We start from the raw sequence: 22,303 nt of genomic DNA on the forward strand, positions 1-22,303 counted from the left end.
CTCTCAGTCCAGCATTCAACCTCTGTCCTATGCTGTAATGGGAGCATAAATCACACACTGACCCTGGCCACACACCCGCTCATACGCGCTGCCACCACTCATCGGATACACGGGCGATGAGTCCCGGACTAATAATAATACTAATAAAAATATGTCTATCACTCATAAGGCTCACACACCTTTAGGCTATGGATTCTTTAGAACATTCAAGGTTCAGCTTGTTAAAGTTTTATACTTTAATAACAAAAGGGTCAGTGCTTACAATAAGAAAAGGTGTAAAAATATGATAATAAAAAGACATACAACTTATGCAAAACAGTATCAAAATAAACAGGAGAAACTTACAGAAGTTATCTAACTGGTAGTTGCTTCTGCTCCCTGAGGGTAGGACGAATGTAGATTGGATCACAACAGCTTCTCAGGCTGCCCTCACATGTGGACAATTCTCTGTCTGCAGCCTAAATTTATAACTTTGGTCTGAGGTCAGCTTTCTAGACCGGCCCCTCAGGCCAACATCATAACTGCTGCCTGTTTGATTGGGCCACGGCTGCGCCCCCAATGAATATATTATTCTCTCTTGTGGAGAGGTTCTCAGGGATAGATTACCTCAGGCCGCAATTTAGCATCTCCCCTCCAAGACCTCAGAGGTGTCAAGTGTTCCTTTGTTCTTGGCCTTCGCCTCCCTCCTTATGAACGTGCATGGGGGTTGACTTACTGGTCAGCTCCCGAGCACGTATCTGGTTCTGCCCCATCTTGGCGAGAAAGGCCATCAGCATTGCCATGATCAACTCCCTTCTTGTTCTGAATTGTGAAATCATATTGCTGAAGTATCAAACTCCATATCAGCAATTTCCCATTGTCCCCAACTACTGTGTTGAGCCAACTCAATGGGTTATGATCTGTGATCACGGTGAAGTTGCGCCCATAGAGGTATGGTTGCAGCTTCTGCAGAGCCCACACAATTGCCAAACATTCTTTTTTAATGGTGGCATAAGCCTCTTCTCTGGGCAGAAGTTTCCTGCTTAGGTACAGAATTGGGTGCTCCTCCCCTTGTTGGTTCACCTGGCTGAGAACTGCACCTAGCCCACAGGTGCTGGCATCTGTCTGCACTACAAACCGGCGAGTGAAATCTGGGGCCTGCAGGACGGGTGAACTAACCAATGCCGACTTTAGGGCAGAAAATGATTCCTCACACTGAGGACTCGAGGAGACAATTTTAGGAAGTCTCTTCCTGGTCAGATCAGTTAACGGTTTGGCCAGAGCACTGTAGTTTGGTACAAACCTCCTATAGTAGCCAGCCGTACCCAGGAAGGACAGTACTTGCTTCTTGGTTCGTGGGGTGGCCCAGGCTGTAATGGCGTCTACCTTCCCTGGCTCAGGTTTTAGCAGTCCTCTCCCCACCCGGTGTCCCAGGTATTGTACTTCCCACATGGCTACCTGACACTTCCCTGGCTTAACAGTAAGACCTGCAGTTTTAAGCTTTTGCAACACCTGCGAAAGATGTACGAGGTGTTCCTCCCAAGAGTCTCTAAAGATGGCTATATCATCGAGATAAGCGACGGCAAAACCATCACACCCTTCCAATAAGTGATTGACCAACCTCTGGAAGGTCGCAGGGGCATTCTTCATACCAGAGGGCATCACCAGAAACTCAAACAGCCCGAATGGCGTTATAAAGGCAGACCTCTCCTGAGCTTCTCTGGTCAGGGGTATCTGCCAGTATCCCCTACTCAGGTCCATGATGGTGAGGTACGATGCTTTAGCTAGCTGCTCTAACAGCTCATCTATCCTCGGCATGGGGTAGACCTCACATGTAGTCAGTACATTTAATTTCCTGTAGTCTACACAGAACCGGGTAGTGCGGTCCTTTTTTGGGAAAAGAACCACAGGCGAGGCGCAGGCACTCTGGGATTTTTGTATCACCTTGAGGTTCAGCATCTCCTCTACCTGTTCCCTCATGTGTGCCTTCACCTCTGCTGACACACGGTATGCAGACTGCCGTACTGGGGGATTAGTACCAGTGTCCACATGGTGAACTGCTAAGTGTGTCCTCCCAGGCTCCCCTGTGAAGACTTCGGTGAACTCTCTGAGCGCCCCCATCAGCTCAGACCTCTGACAGTGGGATAGCTCAGGGTTAAACTCTACTGACTCCAGGGACTCCATGTACTGAGTCCCAGCCCCCCCCTCTTCAGGCAGGCTACAGACAGGTAAGACACAGGTCTCCCTGGCATGATGAGCCTTCAACATATTTACATGAAACACTTTCTGACCCCTTGCATGCTCATCTAGTGTCACCATATAATTAACATCATTCAGCCGCTTATGTACAGTATATGGTCCCTCCCATGCGGCCTGCAAGTTATTCTGTAACATAGGGACCAACACCCAAACCTTCTGCCCCTCCGCGTAGGCCCTCAGTCTGGCATTACGGTCGTACCAGACCTTCTGGTTGATTTGGGCCTGGGTCATATTCTCATGGGCCAGGTTGCTCAGTTTTTGCATTCTCTCTCTCTGAGCCGCAGTACATATTCGACCACTGAGACTCCAGTGGTTCTGGGGTCGTCCTCCCGACAGTCCTTAATCAGATCAAGTGGCCCCCTGACCCTCCTCCCATAAACCAGTTCAAAGGGGGAGAATCCAGTAGACGCCTGGGGTACCGCTCTGTAGGCAAACAACAGATGGGGGAGGTACCGCTCCCAGTCTCTCCCTTCAGTCTCCACCAGCATTTTGAGCATTTGCTTTAATGTTCCATTAAAACGCTCACAGAGTCGTTGGTTTGGGGATGATAGGCGCTGGCCACAACATGCTGTACTTGCATTCTTTCACAGAGGCTTTCCATCAGATTGGACATGAACTGGGTTCCCTGATCGGTCAACATTTCCCTGGGGAAACCCACACGAGAGAACACAGTCAGTAAAGCATCCGCCACTTTGTCTGCTCGGATGGAGGACAGTGCCACAGCTTCCGGGTATCGTGTAGCATAGTCCACCACTGTGAGGATGAACTTTTTGCCAGAGCTGCTAGGGATAGCAAGTGGCCCTATGATATCCACAGCCACTTGCTGGAAAGGTTCATCGATCACAGGCAGTGGTACCAATGGAGCTTTCTGTATATTCCCGGACTTCCCAACTCTCTGACAAACTACACATGATCGGCAGTAATTGGCAATATCTGTCCCCATCTTGGGCCAATAGAAGTTATGTGTCAGGCGAGCTTTAGTCTATTGTATTCCAAGGTGTCCGGCCACAGGAATTTCATGAGCAATTCTCAATAATTGTTCCCTAAACGGATAAGGGACGATCAGCCGCCGTTCATAGTCCCAAGATTCTGTAGTATCTGTGGGGATAGTCTCTGTATACAGTCTGCCCTGGTCCCAGTATACTCTCTCTTTGTCAGAAGCAGCAGGGGGTCGGTCTGCAAGACATCTGAGCTCCTCCAGACTGACATCTGTCCGCAGGGCCTCCTGGAAGCTCTGACGGTCAGCCTGCAGCCCCTGGCCTAGTGTGACTGCCAGGCCCTGGTCTGAAGCTGAGTTTTCAGAGTCTGGTATCAGGGACCTTGTTGGGTCTGCCATGTATGGAGGCTCCGGGACCACAGTATGGGCCTCCTGTCCTGGCAGTTCTGTCTGAGACTCATCCTCTAATCTTTGGGCCTGAGTCTGAGCCGCAGCCTGACCCCGGGTCACAGCTGCCACATAATTACAGTCCTGTGCATTGGGACATTTTCCCTCCTCGCACGGGATCTCAGGTGGGTCACTTTCTTCCACCTTCTCTGCATCATTTACTTGCAAGGGAGGAACATACTCATAGCGGGACACCATCCTCCCCAGGTCCGTGCCTAGTAACACATTGGTGGGAATAGCCTCTGATACTCCCACTTCCCTCAGTCCCTTCCCTGCTCCCCAGTCCAGATACACAGGGGTCATGGGCACGGCAGGGCTGACCCTCCAATCCCGGTTATAGACATAGTCTTTCCTGGTATGATATCGGCAGGGGTTATCATGGCTGGACGCACCAGGGTCACCTCTGCCCCAGTGTCTCTGAGACCAATGGTGACTTTATTGCCAACAGTGACAGATTGACAGTTCTCATTTGCCCTTGCATCAGAGCCGGCTACAAAGAGGACAGACGGTGGGGACACAGACGGCTTTGTGGTTGTAGTTGGGCGTTTCTCCCTATCAGGGCAGACAGCGCTAACATGTCCCACTTTGTTGCAGGAGAAGCACCGGCGTGCATCGCCTAGAGAATGTCTATTCCCCGGGCCCCATAGAAGGTGGGCTTGCACAGCACTGGTGATGGGCCGGCAGAGGGAGAAGGGTCCCCGTTTGGCTTACCTCCCCTCCAGCTGAATCCTGATGGCTTCCGCACCTCAGGCATCCTGTTAGCCACATAGCAGTCCGCAATCCTTGCAGCCTGATCCACAGTTTGTGGCTCCCGATCACACACAAATTGCCGTACATCCATGGGACACATGTGAAGAAATTGATCCTTGACCATAAGATCCGTTAAGTCCTCAAAACTGTTAACAGAAAGTCCCCTGATCCATTGGTGGAACGTGGTCCTCAAGGTGCTCACAACATCTGCATAGCTGTCAGTGGATCCACGTTGTAGGTTCCGGAACTTTCTCCGATACACTTCTGGTGTCAGGTTGTACTTCCTGATCGGGGCCTCTTTTATGGCCTCATAGTTCGCATCTAGCTCTGGTGGGAGGCCAGCAAAAACTTCCAGGGCTTTGCCTCTCAACCCTGGGGTTAGATACTGTGCCCACTGCTCACGTGGTAGATGGTACCGCCTGCAGGTTTTTTCAAATCCCCGCAGGAAAGTATCTAAGTCCGTATGCTTCTCCATCACAGGGAAGTTTTACAGACGTGGCCTCCTTGGATTTATGTCCTGGGAAGGGGGTTATCTGAGGACTGATACCCCGCTCTAGTTGAGCCATCTGAAGCTGGAAAGCTCTCTCTTCCCGGCGTTCTGCAGCAGCAGCAGCCTGTCGGTACTGTAGAATCAGCTGCATGCACAGATTGGGATCACTTGTTCCCAGCCGTTGTAAGTCCATTTGTAAAGTACAGTCCATAGGCTCCTCAGCACTGGCATTGCTGACATTTCCATCAGGTATCTCCGGTGCGAGAGCTGGCATTGCTGGGTCTCTCTGAGGTGGGCTCTCTCCTTGCCCAGATGTTCCAGCACTTTGCTCTATGTCCTGCTCGACCAAGGCGCATATCAGCAGCTCCCTGGATCTGTCGGCCGTCTCTATTCCTCTCTGCTCACAGAGGTCGGTCAGAGCCTCTTTGCTCTGCTTCTTGTACTGGGCTGCCATATCGATGAACAGCCTTTGCCAAATAAAAGATAGAAAAGAAAAACGGGGAGGAGAAACTGTGTGCAAGTATGTCTAAGTAAGCACTGAGTTGAACCGTGAAGAACTGGTGCACTCCTCGCAAGGATACCAATTCTTTAGTACAGGGAATAATTGCTTAAACCATGCACTAATGCTCTAATAGAAATAATTCTATCCCACCGCTCGCCACCAATTGTCACGGATCCCTACTCCGTGGTGTCACTTATTCGTCACGTGTCCGCTCTCACATGTGACTTGGGGTTGTGCCTGCAAGTGTTAATCTATCTCCTCTCTCTCAGTCCAGCACTCAACCTCTGTCCTATGCTGTAATGGGAGCATAAATCACACACCGACCCAGGCCACACACCCGCTCATGCACGCTGCCACCACTCATCGAATACACGGGCGATGAGTCCCAGAAATAATAATAATACTAATAAAAATATGTCTATCACTCATAAGGCTCACACACCTTAGGCTATGGATTCTTTAGAACATTCAAGGTTCAACTTGTTAAAGTTTTATACTTTAATAACAAAAGGGTCAGTGCTTACAATAAGAAAAGGTGTAAAAATATGATAATAAAAAGACATACAACTTATGCAAAACAGTATCAAAATAAACAGGAGAAACTTACAGAAGTTATCTAACTGGTAGTTGCTTCTGCTCCCTGAGGGTAGGACGAATGTAGATTGGATCACAACAGCTTCTCAGGCTGCCCTCACATGTGAACACAATTCTCTGTCTGCAGCCTAAATTTATAACTTTGGTCTGAGGTCAGGTTTCTATACCGGACCCTCAGGCCAACATCATAACTGCTGCCTGTTTGATTGGGCCACGGCCGCGCCCCCAATGAATATATTATTCTCTCTTGTGGAGAGGTTCTCAGGGATAGATTACCTCAGGCCGCAATTTAGTATCTCCCCTCCAAGACCTCAGAGGTGTCAAGTGTTCCTTTGTTCTTGGCCTTAGCCAGACCTCCTGGTGAGATCTGGAGACATAATTTCTACTAGTTCCAAGGAAGGACCTATTAATACCTAGGTGCGACTTGCCTTCAGGACAGATGTTACATTATCACTAGTCACACATATAACCCTAGACATATGTCACTACACACATATAGATATAGATATATATATATATATATATACATACATACACATACATATTTCACCACAGCTATTAATCTGGGTTGGCTCCGGACCTGTTAATAATTAAATAATCAGAGCTGGTGGCAGCATAATTTGTCCTGTGCAATTGGGAGTCTTTGTAGTGACGGCAGCATTGATAATTATTGTTCCCGCCTGAGTAGGAGTAGTTATACCGCCCTCGCTGCAGCGTGCCCAATAGCCAGTACACAGCAGGCAGCCACTCTGGTGACTAATTACCCTAGGTGCAGTACCTGGCCTGACCTGAGGGTAAAGGGGCGCCAGAGAGCTGCAAGTTCCAAACCGGAACTGGGAAGTGGGATATAGATAAATCCCCTTCAGAAAAAAACAGGGGCAGCCAAACAACCCTGGTTCATGACAAATTGGCGTGAGTGGTGGGGATGATAAAGGTATCCTCCCCGTGAACAGTGACACCACCTCACCATCACCTGAGCTGCCACGTCATCATCACGACCAGAGCTGCCACCTCACCACCACCGAAGCTGCCACCTCATCATCCTCACCAGAGCTGCCACGTCATCATCACGAGCAGAGCGGCCACCTGACCACCACCAGAGCTGCCATCTCATCACCACTGGAGATGCCACCTGACCACCACCAGAGCTGCCACCTGACCACCACCAGAGCTGCCACCTGACCACCACCAGAGCTGCCACCTCACCACCACCAGAGCTGCTGTCTCAGTCCCCATCATCCTGTAGACTGTAAGGCCGAAGATGCCGGGTCCTCTCCCCTCTGTACCTGTCGGTCATTGTTAGTTTACTGTACAGACCATGGACTCAATGGTGCTATAGAAATAATAATAAATAATAAGCTGAGCCAATTATATTGTTACAATGTACGTCCATATAAACCCTGAGCGATGATGTAATAAGAGAGTGCGGTTTCGATACACGAATGTCTTGTGGTTCTTTTCCTGCATGTACTTGGATATTACTATTTAATTTGGAGCAGACAACATCTCAGAACGTCCCACATTACATGGCGAAAACAGGCGATGGGGTCACCAGATACTGATGATGGAGGCGACGGGCGGTCTCCAGATACTGATGATGGAGGGGACGGGCGGTCACCAGATACTGATGATGGAGGAGACGGGCGGTCACCAGATACTGATGATGGAGGTGATGGGCGGTCACCAGATACTGATGATGGAGGGGACGGGCGGTCACCAGATACTGATGATGGAGGAGAGGGGCGGTCACCAGATACTGATGATGGAGGGGACGGGCGGTCACCAGATACTGATGATGGAGGGGACGGGCGGTCACCAGATACTGATGATGGAGGTGACGGGCGGTCACCAGATACTGATGATGGAGGAGAGGGGCGGTCACCAGATACTGATGATGGAGGTGACGGGCGGTCACCAGATACTGATGATGGAGGTGACGGGCGGTCACCAGATACTGATGATGGAGGTGACGGGCGGTCACCAGATACTGATGATGGAGGGGACGGGCGGTCACCAGATACTGATGATGGAGGGGACGGGCGGTCACCAGATACTGATGATGGAGGGGACGGGCGGTCACCAGATACTGATGATGGAGGGGACGGGCGGTCACCAGATACTGATGATGGAGGGGACGGGCGGTCACCAGATACTGATGATGGAGGTGACGGGCGGTCACCAGATACTGATGATGGAGGAGAGGGGCGGTCACCAGATACTGATGATGGAGGTGACGGGCGGTCACCAGATACTGATGATGGAGGTGACGGGCGGTCACCAGATACTGATGATGGAGGTGACGGGCAGTCACCAGATACTGATGATGGAGGGGACGGGCGGTGACCAGATACTGATGATGGAGGGGATGGGCGGTCACCAGATACTGATGATGGAGGTGATGGGCGGTCACCAGATACTGATGATGGAGGGGACGGGCGGTCACCAGATACTGATGACGGAGGAGATGGGCGGTCACCAGATACTGATGATGGAGGAGAGGGGCGGTGACCAGATACTGATGATGGAGGTGATGGGCGGTCACCAGATACTGATGATGGAGGGGATGGGCGGTCACCAGATACTGATGATGGAGGGGACGGGCGGTCACCAGATACTGATGATGGAGGGGACGGGCGGTCAACAGATACTGATGATGGAGGTGATGGGCGGTCACCAGATACTGATGATGGAGGTGATGGGCGGTCAACAGATACTGATGATGGAGGTGATGGGCGGTCACCAGATACTGATGATGGAGGTGACAGGCAGTCACTAGATACTGATGATGGAGGAGACGGGCGGTCACCAGATACTGATGATGGAGGGGACGGGCGGTCACCAGATACTGATGACGGAGGAGATGGGCGGTCACCAGATACTGATGATAGAGGGGACAGGTGGTCACCAGACACTGATGATGGAGGTGACAGGTGGTTACCAGATACTGATGATGGAGGTGACGGGCGGTCACCAGATACTGATGATGGAGGTGATGGGCGGTCACCAGATACTGATGATGGAGGTGATGGGCGGTCACCAGATACTGATGATGGAGGTGATGGGCGGTCAACAGATACTGATGATGGAGGTGACGGGCGGTCACCAGATACTGATGATGGAGGTGACGGGCAGTCACTAGATACTGATGATGGAGGAGACGGGCGGTCACCAGATACTGATGATGGAGGGGACGGGCGGTCACCAGATACTGATGATGGAGGGGACGGGCGGTCACCAGATACTGATGATGGAGGGGACGGGCGGTCACCAGATACTGATGATGGAGGTGATGGGCGGTGACCAGATACTGATGACGGAGGCAACGGGCGGTCACCAGATACTGATGATGGAGGTGACGGGCGGTCACCAGATACTGATGGAGGTGACAGGTGGTCACCAGATACTGATGACGGAGGCGACGGGCGGTCACCAGATACTGATGATTGAGGCGACGGGCGGTCACCAGATACTGATGATGGAGGTGACGGGAAGTCACCAGATACTAATGACAGAGGCGATGGGTCGTCACCAGAAACTTATAGGGCTCTCACCTCATTGCTGTGGACCCTCTGGTGTTTCAGCAGCTCGGACCTCCAGCGGTAGCTCTTTCCGCACAAGGCACAGGGGAAGGGCTTCTCGCCGGTGTGGGTCTTCAGGTGGGTAGTCAGGTGCTGCCGCTGGACGAAACTCTTGCCGCACTGGGCGCACTGGTATGGCCGCTCCCCGGTGTGGATGCGCTCGTGGATGAGCAGCGACGTGTTGCGTCTGAAGCATTTGCCGCACTGGTTGCAGACGTATGGCCGCTCTCCCAGGTGAGTCCTCTGGTGTCGGGCCAGGTCGCTGCTCCTCAGGAACGTCTTGTCACACTGGGTGCAGGGGTGCAGCGCTTCCTGCGCGGTGCGGCCCCGGCTCAACACCTTCTCACAAGCTTGGGTGTTGAGTTTTCGGCTCTGTTGGGTCTGGGCACTAGTGATGGCCCTCCAGTCATCATCTGAGGGCAGAGGGACAGAGAAGATCAGCCAGCGACACACAGAATTACTGTAACCTGGAGAGTGGACCCTGCATGCATTAGCAGGATAGCTTCCCCCTATGCGGGTGTCTGCAGGATATCCCCTCCTTCCATCTCCCTCCTCTCCGGGTGTCAGCGGGATTTCCTCTACCTCCACCTCCCTCCTCTCCGGGTGTCAGCGGGATTTCCTCTACCTCCACCTCCCTCCTCTCCGGGTGTCAGCGGGATTTCCTCTCCCTCCATTTCCCTCCTCTCCGGGTGTCAGCGGGATTTCCTCTCCCTCCATTTCCCTCCTCTCTGGGTGTCTGCAGGATTTCCCCTCCCTCCACCTCCCTCCTCTCCGGGTGTCAGCAGGATTTCCCCTCCCTCCACCTCCCTCCTCTCCGGGTGTCAGCGGGATTTCCCCTCCCTCCATCTCCCTCCTCTCCGGGTGTCAGCGGGATTTCCTCTCCCTCCACCTCCCTCCTCTCCGGGTGTCAGCAGGATTTCCCCTCCCTCCATCTCCCTCCTCTCCGGGTGTCAGCGGGATTTCCTGTCCCTCCATCTCCCTCCTCTCCGGGTGTCAGCGGGATTTCCTCTCCCTCCATCTCCCTCCTCTCCGGGTGTCAGCGGGATTTCCCCTCCCTCCATCTCCCTCCTCTCCGGGTGTCAGCGGGATTTCCCATCCCTCCACCTCCCTCCTCTCCGGGTGTCAGCAGGATTTCCTCTCCCTCCATCTCCCTCCTCTCCGGGTGTCAGCGGGATTTCCTCTCCCTCCATCTCCCTCCTCTCCGGGTGTCAGCGGGATTTCCCCTCCCTCCATTTCCCTCCTCTCCGGGTGTCAGCAGGATTTCCCCTCCCTCCATCTCCCTCCTCTCCGGGTGTCAGCGGGATTTCCTGTCCCTCCATCTCCCTCCTCTCCGGGTGTCAGCGGGATTTCCTCTCCCTCCATCTCCCTCCTCTCCGGGTGTCAGCGGGATTTCCCCTCCCTCCATCTCCCTCCTCTCCGGGTGTCAGCGGGATTTCCCATCCCTCCATCTCCCTCCTCTCCGGGTGTCAGCGGGATTTCCTCTCCCTCCATCTCCCTCCTCTCCGGGTGTCAGCGGGATTTCCCCTCCCTCCATTTCCCTCCTCTCCTGGTGTCAGCGGGATTTCCTCTCCCTCCATCTCCCTCCTCTCCGGGTGTCAGCGGGATTTCCCCTCCCTCCACCTCCCTCCTCTCCGGGTGTCAGCGGGATTTCCCCTCCCTCCATCTCCCTCCTCTCCGGGTGTCAGCAGGATTTCCTCTCCCTCCATCTCCCTCCTCTCCGGGTGTCAGCGGGATTTCCCCTCCCTCCACCTCCCTCCTCTCCGGGTGTCAGCGGGATTTCCCCTCCCTCCATTTCCCTCCTCTCCTGGTGTCAGCGGGATTTCCTCTCCCTCCATCTCCCTCCTCTCCGGGTGTCAGCGGGATTTCCCCTCCCTCCACCTCCCTCCTCTCCGGGTGTCAGCGGGATTTCCCCTCCCTCCACCTCCCTCCTCTCCGGGTGTCAGCAGGATTTCCTCTCCCTCCATCTCCCTCCTCTCCGGGTGTCAGCGGGATTTCCTCTCCCTCCATCTCCCTCCTCTCCGGGTGTCAGCGGGATTTCCCCTCCCTCCATTTCCCTCCTCTCCTGGTGTCAGCGGGATTTCCTCTCCCTCCATCTCCCTCCTCTCCGGGTGTCAGCGGGATTTCCCCTCCCTCCACCTCCCTCCTCTCCGGGTGTCAGCAGGATTTCTCATCCCTCCATCTCCCTCCTCTCCTGGTGTCAGCAGGATTTCCCCTCCCTCCAATCTCCCTCCTCTCCTGGTGTCAGCTGGATTTCCTCTCCCTCCATCTCCCTCCTCTCCTGGTGTCAGCGGGATTTCCTCTCCCTCCATCTCCCTCCTCTCCGGGTGTCAGCGGGATTTCCTCTCCCTCCACCTCCCTCCTCTCCGGGTGTCAGCGGGATTTCCCCTCCCTCCATCTCCCTCCTCTCCGGGTGTCAGCGGGATTTCCCCTCCCTCCATCTCCCTCCTCTCCGGGTGTCAGCGGGATTTCCCATCCCTCCATCTCCCTCCTCTCCGGGTGTCAGCGGGATTTCCCCTCCCTCCATCTCCCTCCTCTCCGGGTGTCAGCGGGATTTCCCCTCCCTCCACCTCCCTCCTCTCCGGGTGTCAGCGGGATTTCCCCTCCCTCCATCTCCCTCCTCTCCGGGTGTCAGCGGGATTTCCCCTCCCTCCATCTCCCTCCTCTCCGGGTGTCAGCGGGATTTCCCCTCCCTCCATCTCCCTCCTCTCCGGGTGTCAGCGGGATTTCCCCTCCCTCCACCTCCCTCCTCTCCGGGTCTCAGCGGGACCCTTCCAGTTTCAGCACTCTTTGATGTTGGTGGGATCCCCCCTCACTGACATGCGTGATGAGTGACAGATGGTGCAGAAGCCTCCCGCTATGGGTCCCTGGTGCATGCTAGGATGTCCTGCGATTACTCGCTGGTGTCACCATCTCACCTAGAAAGTTCTCCTTCTCCGTCTTGCAGGTGGGATCGGCCATGGACAGAAGACCCTGCAGAAAAGAAAACTGGGGTCACTGAACACAGACCACAGCCGCTGATGAGACCCCGATTCCTGGGCAGTCCCATGTAAATCAGACCTGCTTAATCCCTCACCTTCCCAGGGTCTCTGCTTGTGGTCAGTACATGGGATGGATTATTGCTTACACTCATAGGCTGAATCAGGCTTTGTCCCGCTCACACAGCTGAGGGTTTGTTACAATGTAGGCAAGAGCCATCAGCCTGGAGTCCAGGGTTGCTGCTGCGGTCCACACTGATGCACTGTAACAAACCCTCAGCTGTGTGAGCGGTTGTTTTGCTGCGAGTGTTACCTGCTCCTCCTCGTGGATCTTCTGGTGTTTGGCCAGCTCGGACCTCCATCGGAATCCTTTGGGGCACTGGCCGCACTGGAAGGGCTTCTCCCCGGTGTGGGTCTTCAGGTGGGTGGTCAGGTGCTGCCGCTGGATGAAGCTCTTGCCGCACTGGGCGCACTGGTACGGCCGCTCCCCGGTGTGGATGCGCTCGTGGATGAGGAGGGAGGTGTGACGGCGGAAGCTCTTGCCGCACACGTTGCAGATGTAGGAGCGCTCGTCGGTGTGCACCCGCTGGTGAGTGCGCAGCGTCCGCTTGTTCAGGAAGGTCTTGCTGCAGTCCGGGCAGGAGAGCGCCCGGTCTGCCTTCTGTGCCCGCTGCCGCAGGAGCAGCCGTGCTCGCTTGCCCAGAGCCTTGCCTCGCTCCAGGGCGCACATCGCCCCTCCTGACGCCTCGCGCTTGTGTCGCCGCTTCCTCCCGGAGGATTCTGGAAAGTGAACAGAAACAAGTCAGGAGCCGATGGAGAATCGTGAACTCCGAGACGCCAGGCACCGAGCGCTCACCTCTCTTCCCACCCTCGGAGCCGCCCGCCGCGTTCTGAAAAACAAAGACAAGGCGTTATTCAGAGAAGAATTGGCTGGACAGCGAGCTCTCAGCCAGCGAGCAGGTATCAGTGGTGCCGCATGTGGCACATTATCTATGGCACCACGTCTACATGTCCGGGGCACCACATTATCTATGGCACCAGGTCTACATGTCCGGGGCACCACATTATCTATGGCACCACGTCTACATGTCCGGGGCACCACATTATCTATGGCACCAGGTCTGCATGTCCGGGGCACCACATTATCTATGGCACCAGGTCTACATGTCCAGGGCACCACATTATCTATGGCACCAGGTCTACATGTCCGGGGCACCACATTATCTATGGCACCACGTCTACATGTCCGGGGCACCACATTATCTATGGCACCAGGTCTACATGTCCGGGGCACCACATTATCTATAGCACCAGGTCTACATGTCCGGGGCACCACATTATCTATAGCACCAGGTCTACATGTCCGGGGCACCACATTATCTATAGCACCAGGTCTACATGTCCGGGGGCACCACATTATCTATGGCACCAGGTCTACATGTCCGGGGGCACCACATTATCTATGGCACCAGGTCTGCATGTCCAGGGCACCACATTATCTATAGCACCAGGTCTGTATGTCCGGGGCACCACATTATCTATGGCACCACGTCTACATGTCCAGGGCACCACATTATCTATAGCACCAGGTCTACATGTTCGGGGGCACCACATTATCTATAGCACCAGGTCTACATGTCCAGGGCACCACATTATCTATGGCACCAGGTCTGCATGTCCGGGGCACCACATTATCTATAGCACCAGGTCTACATGTCCGGGGCACCACATTATCTATGGCACCAGGTCTACATGTCCGGGGCACCACATTATCTATGGCACCAGGTCTACATGTCCGGGGCACCACATTATCTATAGCACCAGGTCTACATGTCCGGGGCACCACATTATCTATGGCACCACATCTACATGTCCAGGGCACCACATTATCTATGGCACCACGTCTACATGTCCAGGGCACCACATTATCTATGCACCAGGTCTACATGTCCGGGGGCACCACATTATCTATGGCACCAGGTCTGCATGTTCGGGGGCACCACATTATCTATGGCACCACGTCTACATGTCCAGGGGCACCACATTATCTATAGCACCAGGTCTACATGTCCGGGGCACATTATCTATGGCACCAGGTCTACACGTCCGGGGCACCACATTATCTATAGCACCAGGTCTACATGTCCGGGGCACCACATCTACATGTCCAGGGCACCACATTATCTATGGCACCAGGTCTACACGTCCGGGGCACCACATTATCTATAGCACCAGGTCTACATGTCCGGGGGCACCACATTATCTATGGCACCAGGTCTGCATGTCCGGGGCACATTATCTATGGCACCAGGTCTACATGTCCGGGGGCACCACATTATCTATGGCACCAGGTCTGCATGTCCGGGGCACCACATTATCTATGCACCAGGTCTACATGTCCGGGGGCACCACATTATCTATGGCACCACGTCTACATGTCCAGGGGCACCACATCTACATGTCCAGGGCACCACATTATCTATGGCACCAGGTCTACACGTCCGGGGCACCACATTATCTATGACACCAGGTCTACATGTTCGGGGGCACCACATTATCTATGCACCACATCTACATGTCCGGGGGCACCACATTATCTATGGCACCAGGTTTACATGTCCAGGGCACCACATTATCTATGGCACCAGGTCTACATGTCCAAGCACCACATTATCTATGGCACCAGGTCTACATGTCCAAGCACCACATTATCTATGGCATCAGGTCTACATGTCCAGGGCACCACATTATCTATGGCAGCAGGTCTACATGTCTGGGGGCACCACATTATCTATGGCACCAGGTCTACATGTCTGGGGGCATCACATTATCTATGGCACCAGGTCTACATGTCTGGGGGCATCACATTATCTATGGCACCAGGTCTACATGTCCAAGCACCACATTATCTATGGCACCAGGTCTACATGTCCAGGGCACCACATTATCTATGGCACCAGGTCTACATGTCCAGGGGCACCACATTATCTATGACACCAGGTCTACATGTTCGGGGGCACCACATTATCTATGCACCACATCTACATGTCCGGGGGCACCACATTATCTATGGCACCAGGTTTACATGTCCAGGGCACCACATTATCTATGGCACCAGGTCTACATGTCCAAGCACCACATTATCTATGGCACCAGGTCTACATGTCCAGGGCACCACATCTACATGTCCAGGGCACCACATTATCTATGGCACCAGGTCTACATGTCCAAGCACCACATTATCTATGGCATCAGGTCTACATGTCCAGGGCACCACATTATCTATGCACCAGGTCTACATGTCCAGGGGCACCACATTATCTATGGCAGCAGGTCTACATGTCCAGGGCACCACATTATCTATGGCACCAGGTCTACATGTCTGGGGGCATCACATTATCTATGGCACCAGGTCTACATGTCTGGGGGCATCACATTATCTATGGCACCAGGTCTACATGTCCAAGCACCACATTATCTATGGCACCAGGTCTACATGTCCAGGGCACCACATTATCTATGGCACCAGGTCTACATGTCTGGGGCACTGGGCAGCGCAGGGAATATGGTGGCACTATGGCGCCAGGATAAGGTTTCATGCACAGAAGACTCGAGCAGCTGGTAATGATAGGGGTGACGGGAGTCTGGGTACCTGCTCCTCCTCATGGACCCTCTGGTGCTTCAGCAGTTCGGACCTCCAGCGGTAGCTGTTCCCACAGACGTGGCAGGGGAAGGGCTTCTCACCGGTGTGCGTCCTCTTGTGGGTGGTGAGGTGCTGCTGCTGGATGAAGCTCTTGCCGCACTGCAGACACTTGTATGGCCGCTCCCCGGTGTGGATCCGCTCATGGATGAGCAGTGCTGTGTGTCTACGGAAGCATTTCCCGCAGACGTTGCAGATGTAGGAGCGCTCCCCGAGGTGACTCCGCAGGTGCGCCTTCAGCGTCCGCTTGTTGTAGAAGACCTTCCCGCACTCCGCGCAGGCGTGTGCCTTCTCCACCTTGGGGTTACGAGGACGCCGGCGGCCCACAGTCTTCTCCTTGGCTGAGGGGGTTATGGCCGGAGGATCAAAGTCTGAGGAAGGTGAAAAATAAGGTGAGGAGACCAAAGCCGACCCCTCGGGAGACAGATGCCGCCGATCCCCCCTCGGGAGACAGATGCCGCCGATCCCCCCTCGGGAGACAGCCACCGACGATACCCCCTCAGGAGACATGTTGGCAGATATGCAACAGATACAGACTTATTTGTGTGCAGGAAGAGTTTACACTTTTCTGACAGTAAATGGCGATGTTGTTACTGTTATATGCTTAGTTGAATGTAATGCGTATACTTGTTATACTTTGGTTTCATTTTCTCTCTGGTAAAAGATCCTTTAGTCTTCCTGTTATGCTGTATTAAGAAGCTGATGCATGTACCTCATGTTCTGTGAAGATAAATGTTGAATTACCCCATTACCCCCTATAATCTACTCTCACAAGTTTCTTCTGCGACCAAACTATGCATCAGGTTATGGGTTCAGCAAAAAAGACAAAAAGGACTTGGTGAATGCAAAAGAATACTTCAGAGCAATTCTCTCCAAACAAGTAAGACAAATAAGTTAAAGATGAGCAGCAGTTCAGAGCTGAGACTCACAGTAGCTAAGCTGAACAATGAGATCTATCAGATATGGAAGTTGAAAGTGGAGATGTTATTGTCTAACGATGATTTATGGGAGGTAATCACTACACACAGACCCAATGATAATAATCAGACATAGGATAAGAAAAACAGACAAGTGTCACGATAATGTGAATATGCCATGTTTGAGTATCACCCTAAAAGTCCCATGGCTTTTCAGATACAGGCTGTGGGCCTTTCCGACCCCCTCTTCCCACTCTGCCTGTGTGTGTAAATCCAAAGCCCCTCATTTTACCCCTCCCTCAAGAATTTTTATGGCTTCATGCTGCACCAGACAAGTCTCCCTACCCTACTCATTCTCCCTCCCACCTGGCACTGGTTAAAACTGGCACAGAAAGCCTGAGATTCTATTGTTCTCTGAAGGTTATGTCTATTGGCACCGATCAGGGCTAGAGATATAAGAATTATATATTCCGGATGTCCATCTAGGGATCTATAACTCCCTGAAATCGCTAGAAGCTAAACCCAACGAGTGCAAAGATCGGGTTTCTCTGTAAGCGGGTCGTGTAACTACGCCGTGTTTACACTTAAAATAATCGCCCTGACGTGGTGCACCTCCTGAACATTGTGTCTTCCAAATACGAGGTTCGTACAGTGAGCTAAGAATAAAAACGGGTGCCATATCCCTAAGAAAAGGGGTGGATTTAGCCTCTAAGTGAGGTCACCACAGGGGAAGTGCCGTGGTTTAAGGCTAGGAAATAAGTGAGTGAAGCAGCAGTCTTCACGTGTCTTTGTCTGGGGTCTTGCTGCTATACAGGGGTGATGCATCTGGATATATACTCGTCCTTCCCCCACAGCACACAGTCAGCCATGAATTGATATGATATAACGAAATGTAAGTGTTTTTCAACCTTAATCCCATTTTATTTGTAACTGTATGGTACATATGATATTTGTCTTCTTTATAATATCTTTTTATACTTCTGTAAACACTGCCTACCTTCTTTGAAGTAAAATATAAAATTCCTAGCTTTGTCTCTCCTTGCTCTATAACGTACGGTCACGTCCTCTGAAGTGAATTACGCTACTAATCTGGGTTGGCTCGGGACCCGTTAATAATTAAGAAATCTGACCTGGTGGCAGTGGATTTGTCTTATGCGGGTGGGAGGCTTTGCAGTGACCGGCAGCATTGATCATTATTGTTCCCGCCTGGGTGGGAGTAGTTATACCGCCCTCGCTGCAGCGTGCCCAATAGCCAGTACATAGCAGGCAGCCTTTCTGGCGACTAATTATCCTAGGTGCAGTATTCGGTCTGACCAGAGAGGCCAGAGAACTGCAAGTTCAAAACCGGAACTGGGAAGTGGGATATAGATAAATCCCCTTCAGAAAGAACCAGGGGCAGCCAAACAACCCCGAGTCATGACAAATTGGTGTGAGCCCGTGACATATTGGTGGCAGTGCGGTGGGATTCCTAACCACAAGCAAGAGCGACTATCAGCTTATTAGTGGAGGATGATCAGTTCATCCACATAAGGAATGAGAATACAGCAAAGGGAATGTGGGAAACACTGAGAAAGCTACATGAATGATCCAGGTTAAATCACAAAGTATTCCTGCTAAGAAAACTTTACAAGATGAGATTAAGTACAAGGAAAGCCATGCAGGAGCATATAAAGTCCATGATGGAGGTGGTAACACAGCTGAGATCAGTCGGTGAAGACATTAAGGAAAGCCATATAGCAGCAATATTATTGATATACCAGATTCATGCACTGCTCGGATAAAAGCACTAGAGACAAGACCTGACGCAGACATTACACTAGAGTTTGTAAAGACCAGACTTATAGATGAAGATCACAGAAGGAAAGAGCAAGAAGCCCCATAATCCAGAGACAAGAGAATGTTTCAGATGTAAGAAAAGGGACATTTAAAGAAAGACTGTACTATATGGAGAGCAGAACAACAGAAATTACACCAAAAGGAGAATAAACAGAGTAAAAAGCCCAATTTCTAACCCACATGCAGATGACTGGAGTGGTACATTTAAAGTAACTGATAAAAAGTCATTGTCAGGCTGGTTTATTGACTCAGGAGCAACAACTCACATGACTAGTGATAAAAGCTTCTTCACTGAGCTTGATGAAAATAGGAAGGAAGCAATTTATCTTGCAGATGGGAGTAAAATAACCGCAGAAGGCATAGGACAAGGAATGCAAATCTGTCCTGAGAGATTTGGGCATAATTCAAAATTACTAGTAAAGGAGGTGTTACATGTTCCAGGACTAGGAGGATTGTTATCCGAAAAGTGTCTGACAACCAAAGGACAAAAGGTACCTTCACACTGAACAACTTAATAACGATAGCGATCCGTGACGTTGCAGCGTCCTGGATAGCGATCTCGTTGTGTTTGACACGCAGCAGCGATCAGGATCCTGCTGTGACATCGTTGGTCGGAGCTAGAAGGCCAGCACCTTATTTCGTCGCTGGATCACCCGCTGACATCGCTGGATCGTTGTGTGTGACACCGATTCAGCGATGTCTTCACTGGTAACCAGGGTAAACATCGGGTTACTAAGCGCAGGGCCGCGCTTAGTAACCCGATATTGACCCTGGTTACCATTGTAAATGTAAAAAAAAAACAAACAGTACATACTCACCTTCTGATGTCTGTCACGTCCCCCGGCGTCCGCTTCCCTGCACTGTGTCAGCGCCGGCCGGCCGTAAAGCAGAGCACAGCGGTGACGTCACCGCTGTGCTTTAGGGCCGGCGCTTACACAGTGCAGAGAAGCAGAACGCCGGGGGACCCGACAGACACCGGAATGTAAGTATGTAGTGTTTGTTGTTTTTTACATTTACACTGGTAACCAGGGTAAACATCGGGTTACTAAGCGCGGCCCTGTGCTTAGTAACCCGATGTTTACCCTGGTTACCCGGGGACTTCGGCATCGTTGGTCGCTGGAGAGCTGTCTGTGTGACAGCTCCCCAGCGACCACACAACGAGGAAACAGCGACGCTGCAGCGATCGGCATCGTTGTCTGTATCGCTGCAGCGTCGCTTAATGTGACGGTACCTTTACTGTGAAATTCAAAGATGCTAATTGTACAATCCTAGCGGAAGATAAGGTAATTAACGTCAAAGCAGGTGAACAATTCTATCATCTAGACACACTAAAGGAACAGATGAAGGTATGTACACATGATCACAAGAATTGCATTCACATGTGGCATAGACATCTAGGACACAGACATCCTGAGAGTATAATATAATAAAAGAAGAATTTGACAAGAGACCTATTGATATCTGATTGCTCAATTACCGTAATATGTGAATGTTGTATACAGTCTAAAGCTACAAGAATATCTATACCTAAAGAGAGTGAGACTAAGCACAAGACCACTTGCCTTGGTACACACTGATGTATGAGGACCCATGAAAGTGACCACATCAGGAGGTAATAGATAACTAGTGACCTCCATAGATGACTACTCAAGATACAGTCACGTACGTGATAAAGAACAAAAGTGACGTTTTTGAAAAATTAGAAGACTGTGACAAAGTCAAACAACAAGTTTCAGAGGAAGCCAATCATCATCAGAAGTGATCATGGAGGTGAATTTACAGGACACCAAATAGAAAACTACTTAAGACCGAATGGAATAGAGCATCAGACGACTGTTCCATACACACCTGAACAGAACAGACTCCAAGCTACCAGAGAAATACTGGGGTGAAGCAGCAATGACAGCTACTTGTCTGCAAAACAGACTTTTTCAAGAAAACTGAAAAAAAACCATAAGAACTGTGGCAAGGTAAGAAACCAAGTGTGAATCATTTAAGAGGTTTTGGTTGCAAAGATTTTGTGTTCAATCCAGAAGAAAAAAGCTCCAAACTTCATAACAGAGCCATTGAAGGAATATTTGTTGAATATAGTGACAATTGCAAAGGATACAGAATCCTAGACCCCAAGACAGACAGAATCACAGTGAGTAACACTGAAACATTCATTGAAGAAGTAAATGACATAATGACATCACTGGAAATGAAAAATGAGAAAAACGACAGTGATATAACTGCAGGAACATCTGATGAGAAAAAAGTGGAAATCGATGGAAATCAAAAAACTGAAAGTCAAGAGATACAGCTCCATTCAGACACAGAACCAAGACGCTCAATAAGAGAAAACAAGGGAAGACCACTGTGAAGAAACCAGATTGTATCTTAATTTCCCAGACAACCATGTTTTTGCAAACTAAAAAGAATTGACTTTTTATCTGTATATTGGCTTATGATTTAAGTGTTTATGTCTGGTGGGTGGAGAAGACAGACTTGCAAACTGATATGCCATTTAACATACTGTGTAAGTCTGTAATAGTGACAGTACATAGTGTGTGCTTGTCTTTGTTTATTGTGTGCTGATATGCTAATTGTGTATTGAATTCTATAACCAGTTTGTTGACTTCGAAGGTAGATAGGGAAAGGCTGTGAGGAGGGCTGAAGGACACTGGGTAAATCTAAAAAAAGCTTACAGGCCTCGGGTATAAAAGAGACTTCTTTTCTTCTGGTTGACGTCACTCTTGAGGATCTCAGCTGAGGGTACATTGGACCCGGCTGAAAGAACACAGCACTGCTCTCGGATATCTCCCTACACTTGTCGTTACCTCCTCTCTGCGTGCGTATCACAGGTGGAGTAGCGACCCTGGGATCTCAGCCATAACATTTACCATTATCCCAGTGAGTCAGCGGAAGGGTGAGACCCTGTAATGTGCACCATCTTGGGGTAATTGCTGAAATTGTTCAGTTTGCTATTAGGTATTGTGGTTCAATAAAGTATTGCCACACTGTTTTACACTACCCGAGTTGTCTGTGTAGTGTATTGCCCATCGGGAGGTAGAGCGGACGTTCAGTGGTATGAGCCCTTATCCACGCAGTCTTGCTAAAGGCAGTCGTACCAGCGGACGAGCACCCACTGACCCAGTTTCTCCACAATTGGTGGCAGCAAGTGGGACACTGCTCAGCCCGGTGGAACTGGGGGAGCTGCAGGGGACTGGTGTTCATAGACACTGTCCAGGGCTTCACAACCAGGGAGGCATACAGACAGACCCAGCAGACCATTGATGAGGCATACACAGTATTTTTCAGACGCCACCATGTCCAACCCCACCAACTCGGCCTTGGGAA

General features: G+C 51.4%; 1 protein-coding gene across 2 annotated transcripts in view; it reads right to left on the bottom strand.

The window, feature by feature from the left end:
* The window catches only part of LOC143817493 (uncharacterized), a 104,199-nt gene that overhangs the window by 56,533 nt on the left and 25,363 nt on the right, over positions 1–22,303 (bottom strand). For both annotated transcript variants that reach the window (XM_077298957.1, XM_077298956.1), the window contains 5 exons: positions 16,164–16,582; positions 13,368–13,401; positions 12,825–13,291; positions 12,452–12,506; positions 9,510–9,949 (listed from right to left, as the gene is read on the bottom strand). In XM_077298957.1, coding sequence (XP_077155072.1) covers positions 9,510–9,949; positions 12,452–12,506; positions 12,825–13,291; positions 13,368–13,401; positions 16,164–16,582 — 1,415 coding nt within the window. The remainder of the gene's footprint in view (positions 1–9,509; positions 9,950–12,451; positions 12,507–12,824; positions 13,292–13,367; positions 13,402–16,163; positions 16,583–22,303) is intronic.

Source organism: Ranitomeya variabilis, chromosome 3 (assembly GCF_051348905.1).
Source record: "Ranitomeya variabilis isolate aRanVar5 chromosome 3, aRanVar5.hap1, whole genome shotgun sequence".
Taxonomy (NCBI): domain Eukaryota; kingdom Metazoa; phylum Chordata; class Amphibia; order Anura; family Dendrobatidae; genus Ranitomeya; species Ranitomeya variabilis.